Source organism: Carassius auratus, chromosome 34 (assembly GCF_003368295.1).
Source record: "Carassius auratus strain Wakin chromosome 34, ASM336829v1, whole genome shotgun sequence".
In the NCBI taxonomy this organism is placed as follows: domain Eukaryota; kingdom Metazoa; phylum Chordata; class Actinopteri; order Cypriniformes; family Cyprinidae; genus Carassius; species Carassius auratus.
Genome location: NC_039276.1, coordinates 25,363,512 through 25,376,647, shown reverse-complemented (window position 1 = coordinate 25,376,647; position 13,136 = coordinate 25,363,512). Strand labels below are relative to the sequence as shown.

General features: G+C 39.4%; 1 protein-coding gene across 2 annotated transcripts in view; it reads left to right on the top strand.

Moving 5' to 3' along the window:
- The first annotated feature begins 1,850 nt into the window (after positions 1 to 1,850).
- Positions 1,851 to 13,136, top strand: part of LOC113053620 (neuropilin-2-like) — a 28,901-nt gene continuing 17,615 nt past the window's right edge. Inside the window, exons 1-3 of one of the 2 annotated variants that reach the window (XM_026218787.1) lie at positions 1,851 to 3,041; positions 5,801 to 6,150; positions 6,826 to 6,970. In XM_026218787.1, coding sequence (XP_026074572.1) covers positions 5,818 to 6,150; positions 6,826 to 6,970 — 478 coding nt within the window. In that variant the 5' untranslated portion in view covers positions 1,851 to 3,041; positions 5,801 to 5,817. The remainder of the gene's footprint in view (positions 3,042 to 5,800; positions 6,151 to 6,825; positions 6,971 to 13,136) is intronic. The other variant, XM_026218785.1, reaches the window with a different exon arrangement.

The following is a 13,136-nucleotide window of genomic DNA, read 5'->3' as shown; positions in this document are numbered from 1 at the left end:
TACCCTTAGTATGTAAGTTTATAATATTGTTTATACCATTATTTAGCTAATTCAATACTTTCATCTGCCAGTAAGTGTACCCCTTAGCTTTATGTTTAAATACCCTCCACATAAAAGCAGATTTTTCCACAAGAAACTGAAAATGTACGCTTATATCTAACACCAGATACATTCAGACCCCCACTCACATACAAAACATCATCAACTGAGACAGACAACAGATACCTGATCCCCCCACAGACACTAGCACCAATGCCTGAGGGAACGTGATATAAGTAACGTACGCAAATGCATGATTCATGATCGTAATTTAGCATAAACTTTCCGATGACGGCTGTGTCCATTTGTCATGTCTCTGGCTATGGGCACGCAGAGAGTGCATCAATCAAAGATTACGCCTAGACTGCATAGTGAGAGAGAAGCAGCGAAAAGCCGACAGTGTGAGGGTAACGGGTACGAGGCTGGCCTTGTATCAGTAGACAGCAGGGCTGACAGCAGTTCTCCTGTTCCGGTGTGTGGGAGTGTGTCATTACCAGCACCTGTGTGTCTTTCAACGCAACACCAGTCAGAGGCATTGTATCTCAGGGACGCAAAGAAAACATTAGCAGGTGCTTGTGGGTGTGGGAAAGAGGGAAGGAAACAATAAAGGTATAGTTTCATTTTGCTAATATATGTTTGGCAGTATTTGACTCCGCCCCCTCTACAGATTGACCGCTGCTGTCAGAGTCCAGGACTTTGTCATTTCTGTCATTCCTCTCGCTTTCCCTCTGCCTTAGAGGACCAGTGGGAAATCACCATTCTTCAGCTTCATCTCAGCCTGCTCCCTAACGTCCTCACAGTAATTGGACTTCTCAATCCTGCTATGCCTTTTAGTTGTTGTTGTTTTTTTCTGTACTTTTTTATCATTTTGGAATCTTCATGGTTAACACTCTCCTCTCTGTGCTTGGAACTTCATCCATAATGATCAGTGGGTCTTCTGTCTGAAATCCCATTATATACGTCTGTTTATCTGTTTCATGATGGTTTGGATTAAAAAAATTGGCCAATCAGAAACCAGGAAAAGGAGACGTCCATGGGCAACAATACAGGAAAACACTTATGTATTTAAATAGTTATTACATTTAAGTATGAATAAAATAATAAAGCTAATATATGAAACTATTACACATACACACACGTGTATAATAGTAGGCTATATTTAAAAAAAAAATAACACTGCCAAGAGTACAGTTTTGGAATATTTCACAAGCTTCTTGATGTATTTTTTTCTCAGAAGTGCAGGGTGAGTTATATCAGTGAATTGTGAAAAATAGAACTCTCCCACACACTTCTTACCCTGAGTCGTCACACACACACACACACACACACACACTACTTGGCTCTCACATACTGTGCTGTGTTGAAATACTTCACAGGCAGTGAAGGGGCAAGGTCACACACTCCATCACAAGGTCATTGAACAAAAGCAGATTTCCGTGATGCATGTCTGAATCTTCCTACTGACATCAGCTTTACACACAACCACTTTTTCCCAAGGTTTCACTTGTCTTCTGTTTGAGCCCCACCTCAATTGCTCTGCTCAGTTTCAATTTCAATTTGAAATGGGGAATATATATATATATATATATATATATATATATATATATATATATATATATATATATATATATATTTTTTTTTTATTATTATTATTATTATTTTTTTATGGTTAATATATAAACAAATAATAATAATATTAATGTAAAAATACCATTTAAATAAGGCACAATTTATTTATGTTAGTCTTTTCTAAATTTGCCATCTGTTGTTAATTTAGGAGATGTGTAAAATTCTGACTTACTGTATTAAATTCAATATTGTGGTTGAAGTTTTCTCAGTGTTAATATTTTAAAAGTATTATAAATATTGGCACATATAAATGTTTTACACACCGAAAAATGGCGGGTAGATTTGTAGTAATCTGAGAGTCGTGATGAAATTTGTGGAAAATTTAACAATTGCCCCGGGTCTCCTCTGCTTTTAACTAACCATACGCACAGTGATTAATGACCACAGGTCCTCAGTTCATAGTTTTCTTCTTTTATTTCATGATATATTGGGGTGATTTACCAAATGTCAGAACATTTTCCTAACACGTCTTTAATCTATTTCTTCACTCTCAATACGAGCCGGCCTAGCACTGACCTGACCCAGGCCACCTGGCCCGGATGTCATTGTATCCTGAGACGGGTCAGGTCCTAAGGGTCCGGGCTTTGTTTCTGTGTGTGCAGTGAAGCAGGATTCACCCTCTTCTAGTCTTTCTCCTCTTTCCTGCTTCCTCTCTCTGGAGACAAAGACCCTGACAGAGGCTTGCATCTCTGGGGAAGGAGGAGAGATGGAGATTTGCCATCAAAGCTTGTCCATTCTTGCCATCCCATGATGCAGTGGCTGAAGAGCATGACATATTTCTTTGATACCCTGGGACCTGCCTGTTGAAATATAATGATCCATCTGACATACTGCTGTAATCAATTAAAACACCCAAAACATGTGGTTGCATCTGATTTAATGTCTTTATGTTATAACATTCAATTCCATTGAGTGACAACCGATTCTTCAAACACTCTCACACTGTCTCACCAGTGTCTGTGGTCTTTAACTCATTCTGGAGGAAACAGCATTTCATTTTTGAATTTACAATGCGAACATTGGCGTCTATGTGTGTATTCAGTGGTGTGTGTATTTTGACAGCGATTAAGGTTGCGATCTCACTTGGCCCCTATAAGGAAGCTCTTACTGTGCGAGAGTTGTGCTTGTTTGGGAGGTTAGTTTGTTTTTGAACGAGCGCCCTCAGCCAAACCAGCTCCTGAATAGTCGTAAATCTCTCCTTTTTTTCCCTCTCTCTTTGCCTCCTTAGGTTTTCCATGCAAACGCAGACCCCTCAGAGGTGGTCCTGAACCGGATCCCCCAGCCTGTCTTAGCTCGGTTTGTCCGGATAAGACCTCAGACATGGAAGAATGGAATCGCATTGCGCTTCGAACTTTACGGCTGTCAAATCACGGGTCAGTAAAACTCACACCACACATCTTTCTCCAAGTCTGCATTTCCCTTAACCCTCTGGGGACGGATTAGGCGGTACCGCCCAAAATGGCATTCTTTTACAAATGTGTAGTTATCTCAAAAACTATTAATGCTAGAGAGATGCGGGTTTTTTTGCCGTCTTCCTCAGATTCCGCTGAAAACAGCGGTGTCCAGTTTGTATATTAAACACTTCCCTTATTGCGCAATACTACTGCGTAAACAGGCCAATGAAAAAGATTGTGCTAGGCAGATTCAACACGCAACAGCCAATGGAAAAATTGCCGCTGGGAGGAGTCTTTTTCTAACCCAATCAGAGGAAGGTTATGTCTTCTAGCGATTCAGAGGACTCTGTAGCTCTGCTGTAGCCTTGTAAAAGCTGGCTGGACTAAAGTAAAAGACATGTAATTAATAAGCGTTCAGAGAATCAACATCAGGGTGGAGAAAGCAGAACGCGATCGGAGTGTTACAGAGAGCGATCGGAGTATTAGCGAGCACAAAGAGCTAAATTCGAGCGATCGGAGAATCAGCATCACATGGAGAAAGCAGAAAGTGATCGGAGTGTTAGCGAGCACAAAGAGATAAATTCGAGAGAGATACAGCATTATTACAGAATTGTTTTATCAAAATGGCAAGCAGTAAAAGATTTACGGCAGAACAAGCTCTGGAACAATTACTGGAAAGGCCTGGAAAGGCCTTGCTTTGCTCACTGGCATGCCTAGGACTGTTTTTTAAAAAAGTTAATTATTAAATTGTTCTTTACACATTTGATTAAACAATAACAGATTTCTGTCAAGCAAAGAGTTTGAAAAAATATATTTTCTTTGTTCAAAAACTGTTCTATATTGTGTGTTTTTCAGTTTTTTCAGTTTTTCGTTTTTGAAATTCTGTAGTTTATTGTAAAATTTTTCACTCATACTTCCTTTATATAAACATATTGCTTGCATGCTTATGGTAGCTTAGGGTCTTCTGAATCCATAGATACCAAACACAGGGTGTTTCATCTCCTTTAGGTCCTACATATGATTTATAAGCCCAAATATAAAAATTGAGAAAACAGACCAAAAAGGGCTTAGTCCCAAAAATAAAAAAAACGCCTAGGACTGTTTGTAAATAAAGTTAATTATTTAATTGATCTTTACACATTTGATTGAACATTAACCCATTTCTGTCAAGCAAAGAGTTTGAAAAATATATTTTTGGGTCAAAAACTTTTAACTATTGTTGTGTGAGGTAGGATTTTCAGTAATAAATGACAAAAATCTCATTTTCGTCTTTGAAATTCTCTAGTTTATTGTACAATTTTTCACTCATACTTCCTTTATAGACATATTGCATGCATGCTTATGGTAGCTTAGGGTCTTCTGAATCCATTGATACCAAATACATGGTGGTCCATCCTCATTACATATGGTTTATAAGCCGAAATGTAAAAATAGAGAAAACGGACCAAAAAGGGCTTAGTCCCCTAAGGGTTAAGGGAGCTGATTTATAGATGTAAAATAATAAAAGAGCCAGAAAAAGACAAGCTTAGAATGTTTGTTTGTGTACAATTTTGCTGAAAAGTTGGGTGTTTAATTGGTTCGTTGATAGAAAGGTAGATATAAATGGGTACATAAAAATAGATTTATCAATATTTACCTTTCTTTAGCTTTATCTTTCTATCTCTATATTATCTAAACATGTAGATATATATAAATATATTGATCTATATACTCATACTCAGCAAGCCCATAGATACCGCATGTGACAAATACTGTTCCAAACGCCCACTGAATCCCTGTCAAGTGAACTCAGATGTGTATTTATCAGTTCTTTAGTGTCCTGATTTAATTTTTGCTATTTATGAAGATGTTTAGATAGCAGTCAACTAATTCTGTTAGCATGTCCTGCAGCAGATGAAGGAGGTGAGCTGCTTTTGCACTGATGTTATCAGAGACATCACACACCATCATTACGCTATTAAACAGTGATTCACTCCTTTTTTCGTCGACACTGAGCAGGACAAATGCGCTTTTAGAGATAGGGTCTTTTTCAACACTGACACAAACGATGCACAGACACACCGCTGGCCTCCATATTAGACCTGCTGCAGTCTCACGGGGGCCGTTGTCCCTCGGGCATCCAGCCCAGAACAAGCTGCTTTCAGTGAGGCGTGTCACTGCCCTTCCTGTCTTTCCCATGGAAGAGTGATGCTTCAGCCCGCGAGATATCTGGCAGAGCTGAGCCCATAAAGATGCCCGTGAAGCCATCGATCACTTTTGCACCGTTAGCCTCGTTCTGTGTTTTACTGCTCTTTCAGTAGGAGTGTGGGTGTACCTCTGGGTGTAATTCAACTGAGATTGTTAGGATGGGCTTGAACCAGATGCCCCAGCCTGTTTTTCTGTTCTTTGTTCCGTGTTTAAGCCATAGGCCAAAATCAATCATTTATTTCTGGTACCTTTTGTATTTGTGCCGGCTGAGCCAGAGAATGGCTGTTTTGGGCTGAGTGGGTTTGCTTTTAACTCTGTAGAGGTGAACCTAGAAATACTGGAACACAACATTTTTTCCTGTAATAAATCCTACACAAACACCCACTCCGGGGGGATGTACACATAAAAAACTCAGCCACACATGCTCTGTTTATTTATTATTTACTCCTAAGCCCTCTCTCATGACATAACCACATTGATCTCTCCAGCCTTAAAATGTCAATTCCTCTCTGCCTTACCATAACTCATCTGCGTGTCCATCCTCCTTCCAGACGCTCCATGCTCTGAGATGCAGGGAATGCTATCTGGCCTCCTGCCAGACTCGCAGATCTCGGCCTCCTCCATGAGGGACATCCACGGGGCCACAGGTGCGGCCCGGCTAGTGGCCAGCCGCTCAGGGTGGTTCCCCAGTCCAGCGCAGCCTGTGGCTGGTGAAGAATGGCTGCAGGTGGACCTGGGAGTCCCCAAAACTGTACGGGGTATCATCACGCAAGGGGCCCGTGGGGTGGACGGCAGTAGCAGCACGGAGAACCGGGCCTTTGTGCGGAAGTATAAACTTTCCCATAGTTTGAATGGAAAAGACTGGAGCTACATCATCGATTCCAAGACCAATCTCCCAAAGGTGAGAATGACGCAGGATTTCTTTAATGATACTTAGAAAAATCACAACAGTCATTCATTTTTTTTATGTATTTGTTTTATTTTATTTTTAGAAAGCTTCCAAACTAAGGTCTCTTAATGAGATGATAAAACAGTTAAAAGAGTTAAAGTGGTAATTGGCCCAGTCTGTTTCAAGCTGAAATAGTTGATTATCTAGGTGAACCTGGGGTTTGATCTGGTCTTGATGCCAATTAAACCAACTTGGACCAGTAAAAACCCAGCTTGACCACTTTAAGCATGATATATAATCTTTTTCCAGCAGAGAAGGACTGACCTGGAAAAAATATAACTGGAGTTGAATTAGGTTAATTAGTTAATCATGCAAATTTGAATATTGTGGTTTGGTGAAAGGGCTACAGTAAAGAACAGTTCACCAGAATCAGATTATTAACAGACTCATTTCATTCTTTACTGCTCATCTCAGTGACTCTGCATTTCATTCTCCCACTCTGAGAGCAGAATTCAATTATGCTGCAAGCTTTGATAACATTCCAGTGAAATCATCCACAGTTGTGTTAATTAAAACCTGAGCTGCAGAGCTGCATTAGAGACTCAGAAATACAGAGAATATACAGTAGCTTTCTTCTCTCAATCACACAGCTGGGCTAAAGTGCTATTATGAATTCTGCTTCTCCAGATTTTTGAGGGTAACATGCATTACGACGCTCCAGAGATCCGTCGCTTTGACGAGATTGTGGCCCAGTTTATCCGAGTGTATCCCGAGCGGTGGTCTCCCGCCGGCATCGGAATGAGACTGGAGATACTGGGTTGTGACTTGCCAGGTAAGACCTCTGTATGTTTTCTTTTGTTTAGTTTTTTATCTATTTATTTGTATTTTTTTTTTTTTTTTTTTTTTTTGTGTAATAGTTTTTTAGTTATTTGTTTATTTTTTATTATTTTTTGTATTGCTTATGCTCTTTTTACACTATGTATCTTGACACAAAGCTGATTTATAGTAGTCATTATAAACAGTTAATCCGCTAAGTAATAAAAGTTAATTAGCTTAGCTGTATGCCGTTTACATTGCCTGTAGCAACTTCATATTAATATATAATGCAAAAGATGTGCGGTCACAGCTGTGTGTATTCATTGGCTATTGGCAACAAGTTCAATGTGGCTCATATCATCCAGATTTTACAGTCGGGATGGTCAGTTTTAATTAAAAATAAACACAACACCCTTAGCTACAGCAGTTGAAAGAAGCAGAGCAGTCATAGAACAATTCTGTCACTTCCATCTTTGCTCTCTGTCAACGGTGTCCTTCATATCTCCTCCTCCTGAATCTTTTACCTGTCACAGAATGACAGTCAGCCAAAAGAACACACGGCTGCTCCCTCTGGACCAGGCCTGGGCTCTATAAAGCGGCAGGCTGAGGGGCAGTAATCGACGGGCTGTCTTCATGGCTCTGTGTCTGCAGGAGTGCCGGGGGCGAAGGAGCATTAGAGGAGCTGCTAGAAAGGCCTATGTGGGTAGAGGACAGGGGAAGCCTCAGGGCTCAGTGCCCAGGTTTATTAGCATGGCAAGACTGCAGGAGGAGGAAGGCATGTTGAAAAGTCAGATAGAGAGCCGGTGCTGGCTCGGGGTTAGTTGGTGGCACTTTGCAAGCAGAAGATGAGATCCGGGATGAAAGCTTCATGTGTCATCGGCGGAACTTGGTGCGATACTGGCACAGGTTTGCGGAGCCTGTGGGCCATAAATGAATGAGAGCAAAAGATCAAGAGAGTGAAAGAGATGATAATCAAAGCGGATGAAAGAAATAAACGAGGGATCAAAGCCAGTGAGTTGAGAGTGACGAAAAATGGACTGACGGTTGATTGTGTTTGTGTATACATGGTTATGTTTGCGTGAAGGAATGCAATGACAGTGCGGTGAGGCCCCGCAGTGCACAACTGTGCACCAGATGTTCGAGACACAGGGGGCTCAATCTACCCCACTCACTGTTGAAACTACAGCCCCAGTTCCTAATCTCCACTGTAAATCTAATCACGTACAGATCCCGAGACACACAAACACACTGGTGTGTTATATATACTTGCATGTGACTTTGAATTGTGTGTATTTTTCTTTCGTACTTTCTTTGTTTCCGCCCGTATACACAACATTATGACTGTTTCATTTCCTACCATCTGTTCTGCACATCCAGGGTGATCACTACCAGTACCGGTCCTCAAAGGAGCCGTTTGACAACAAAAAACAAACAGGCCTACGGTTTGAGTGAGATCGTCCTAATTCAGCTCGCAAAAGCAAACTGTACTTTTATAAATTGTGGTTGGTTGCAGCTGTGGCACGAGAGTGAGTGAAAGCAGGGTTTGAGGGTTTTGTGTTTTTGTTTGTATTTTTTGTTTTGTTTTTATGTCTTTGTGTGATTGTTTACAGCTATGGTTCCAGGGTGAGTGACACAGAGTTTGTGTGTTTTGTTTTTATTTTTGTAAATTTTGCAGTTTGCAGTTATGGTGCGTGTTTTGTTTTGTTTTGTTTTGTTTTGTTTTGTTTTGTTTTGTTTTGTTTTTGTTTTGATTTTGTTTTTATGTCTTTGTCTTTTTGTGATTGTTTACAGCTATGGTTCCAGGGTGAGTGACACAGAGTTTGTGTGTTTTGTTTTTATTTTTGTAAATTTTGCAGTTTGCAGTTATGGTGCGTGTTTTGTTTTGTTTTGTTTTGTTTTGTTTTGTTTTGTTTTGTTTTGTTTTGTTTTGTTTTGTTTTGTTTTTGTTTTGATTTTGTTTTGATTTTGTTTTTATGTCTTTGTCTTTTTGTGATTGTTTACAGCTATGGTTCCAGGGTGAGTGACACAGAGTTTGTGTGTTTTGTTTTATTTTTGTAAATTTTGCAGTTTGCAGTTATGGTGCGTTTTTTGTTTTGTTTTGTTTTGTTTTGTTTTTTACAATTCTAACACTATGGCTTTGGGCATGACACAAAATGGATTCACAATAAACATTAAACGATTCATGAAGGCCAATGCCTTTAGCAACTTCATATGATACAAATGTGTTATCACAGATGTGTGTATTCATTGGCAGCAAGTTCAACGTTGCTCATAAAGCCAGATTTTACAGTCAGAGTTATCAGTTTTAATAAAAAATAAACACAACGCCCCCAGCTACAGCAGTGTTATATACACTATTACACTTTTGTGTGATTTTGAACCGTGTGTATTTTTATTCTATACTTTCTTTGCTTCCAACCGTTCGCATAATATTATGGCTGTTTCGTTTCCTACCATCTGTTCTGCACATTCACAGTGATCACTACCAGTACCGGTCCTCAAAGGAGCCGTTTGACAACAAAAAACATACAGACCTACAGTATGTTAAAGATCTCATTTGAGTGAGATTGTCCTAATTCGGCTTTCTAAAGCACACTCTGCTTTAGTAAATTGTGGTTGTTTGCAGCTGTAGTGCGAGGGTGAGTGACGCAGGGGCCGGGACTGCTGTTGTTCTGATTTTGAAGGGCCAAGGGGATTCGTAGAGAGAGACGTTAAATATTCACAGGGCTACATCAGTCTCACTCCACTGCACGGAGATGTTTACACCAATCACACACATCTGCCACTGCGTGCATAGTTGTCTACGGACCAAACACACACATTTAATTTGATAAAAAGTGAGGTATTACAAGTTATTATTACATATCGCTCTGGTATAATGATGGCATAACTGTAAAATTTTCCATTGTCCCCATATTTATATTGTTAAATATATCATAAGGCTCCTATATACTGTACAAATACACACAAACTAAGACCATGTATTCATTGCATTATCCTGAGCTGTGGCTAAGCTATGATTTTGTCCCCAAATCCCATCACTCTCCCGGAGGAAGATCATTTGGAGTGAGGGTCACGAGGAGAGAAATAATGAATTGATGAATAAATAAACAGATGCGTGGCAGACAGACCTTGTGAGAGCAAGACCGTGAAAGACACACCAAGGGACTTTAGATATTTCAATCAGTCACCTTTGTCTATTATTCATTACTGGACTCTCGTCAAGCCAGAGGTTCCTGTCTTTGGGAGAACAAGAGAGGGGTAGAAAGAGTGAGGACAGTGACCTCTGCTGGGTGCAACACATCTCAAAATTGCTGGAGCTACAGCACCTACTGTAGACTTCTCTCACCAAGGCTTATCTAATTGATACATAAATAAAGTATTATAAATAATTGTTTTGTTAAAATGTAAAAATATCCAGTACAGTGCTACATTACTACAGTGCCACATACCATTCAAGTATATAGGAGCTGTATTTTATGCCCATTGTGTACTGTAGACATAAAACGGTTTCTCCCAATCTCATGTTAATCTTAAATATCTATAGTGTAGTACTGCATACTTTGTGTCTTTGAAGAGTCTTTAGATTGATTAGATTTATAAAAGACAGATACAGCTCTGAAAACAGTCGAGGTTCTCAAGGTGTGCCATAGCTAAAGAGTCACAAGCATGCAAAGCTTGCTCTTCTGCAAGCTGTGACATCAACATCAAATAATTCCGCTAACACTGTTTTCTTTGGGACGCTGAATGGGGTTATCTTTCCTTCACAACCAAAAACACACTTCTTTGGTGACAGTGTTGAATTTGTGGTCAAAAACAAAATGTAAAATCCTTCTCTAGCAAGTTCTGCGCAGTGCTGCCAACAACTTCTGTAACCCGAAGGAAGCATGTTGACGGGCGTGCTCTTGCTCTCATTCTGACTGAAGTGTGCACGGGTGCGCTCTTTCAGGAGAAGTGCCCTTATAAGGAATTCTGCCCTTTATGATGTCATGCAGGGCCATACTTGAAAGAAACTTTCTGAAACGTATACAAATCCTGAAGCAGTGTATTTGGCACAGAAATACTCCATCATACATCCAACTAGATTTTGTTGCTTTGGTAATGTTTAGCTTGAGAATACAACTCTTTAGGATTGTAAATAAGTTGGAATGCATGACATAGCATTATACTTCTCCATTAAATAGCAGTCAAAGGCCACGATGGTCAATGAGTGTGAGCTGACATGCCTTGAGTTTTGATTTGCAGTTTTGCCATAACCTATTCCCCGCACACGGTACAAACACACCATACTGTACATGGCTGAACAAGAATGCCACACACCTTAAAGAGAGAGAAAGAGACTCAGCATGTGCAATGCTCACTGATGACTCTCAGATGTGTGGGTGTGGCCTGTGGATGTCCGTCAAGGGAACAGTGTGGTTTAGGACACAACGTTCCTTGCATGGGCAGCTTGGTGATGTGATGGAAAATTGTTTCCACTTCTTCTGATCTTTGACGAGGAGAGTGTAATCACTTCTATCTGCTTTTCTGGCTCAACCTCACTCTCTTACCAAAACCGAGACTCTGCCCCACCATTTCACTGCTATCTCTCTATTGGTATGGATGAGTGTGAGCGTGTGATCTACCAGTAGTTGAATTGACTCTTTGATGTTATCAACCACATGTTTCTATTTAGTGTAGTCCCCCTACACAATCCATGTTTGCACACAGGCATTTACCCACAAAGCCCCATGTCATTCTTCATATCCTCCCATTGTAAATATTTAGGTTGTTCTCCACTCCTCTTTTTCCATACAGCACATCTTCCCAGCTCTTCCTTATATAATGTGTGCCTACTATGGTCTTTCCAGTGTACAGTCCAGCTCTCCTACTGGAAATCTCATGTATACTTTTAATTCACCCACAAATTATAATCCTTTCAAAACCTGTATGACTTTCTTTTTTGCTGTGAAACACAAAAAAATAAAACAAATTTGAGGAGTATATCAACTCTTTCATCTATTCTTGCCCAATCAATGGCAGTCAGTGGAGTCTAAAACAACACTGGACCAATTTAACTTTCATTGTAAAGACAAAAAACACAATTATCTTCTGTGTTTTGCAAAAGATGTGCAATACCCAATATAATCTATTTTACATACGCTCATGGTTGTAAATATTTTATATTTTGGTTTATTCTTTTTAATTCAAATCAGTTATTTGCTTTTGTACTGATTTGTATGTGTTTGTTTCGTCTGCTTACACCCCAGTGATGGTTATGTTTAGGGCTGGACCATTATGATTAGTATTTATATATATATATATTTTTTAAGCGGTCGAGTTTGAATTTTCATTTTTGACCAAACTTTTTTGGTAAAATTTACTGAAACATACTACTAAATAAAACTGTAGCTTAATCACTCAAATTAATGGTTTGCTATCATTGTTTAACATATGCATCACATCTGTATATAAATATTTAATCAGACAAGCATTAAGAAGGTTTTGATTGGATGTCTGAACAACCCACTATAGCATTTTAGCCAGGAGTAAGTGCAGCATATAACCTCAAAAATGGTTTTGAAGATGATGGTTTTACATTTGTGTAACTATATATTCTTACATTTGACATTTTGTATTCACTCTCCATTGAGTCAGTTGAAAATTATTTTTATAAATCAATTTTTGTTTTATAAATTGCCGCTGTTGTTTTGAAGCAGGGCTTTCTGAGGACATCCAATGTGAATATGAATATATGTGTGTATATATTTCTAGGCAAGCAAAGCATATTTGATATCCATCACCTGGAGATGATTTGCTGGTTTAACTGAGCTTGCGAGGAAAGTCCTTATCAGAGGCCAAGCAAACAGGCCCGTCTGAACTCAGTGTGTGTCTGTACATGTGTATTTGGGGAATTTTCTGGCTGAGGGATAACACAATAAACCTTCTATTACTTTCTGTGTTCTAAAGACAAGGAGACAAAAGCTTTAATTAGTTCAGTGCTGCTGGAAAACAGCTTTGATATTGAATTCTGTAGGCCAAAAGCCTCATCTTTCAAGTTGGAAATGTTTAATTAGGTTGCCTATGAAGAAGCATCATTGTTGAAGTATGTGTGTTTGTGCGTGTGTTTCAGTGCATGTTTACTATTTCGTTTAATGTGCTTGTGACTTGAACAGAATGTTTAAAATACACTCAGATCAGCT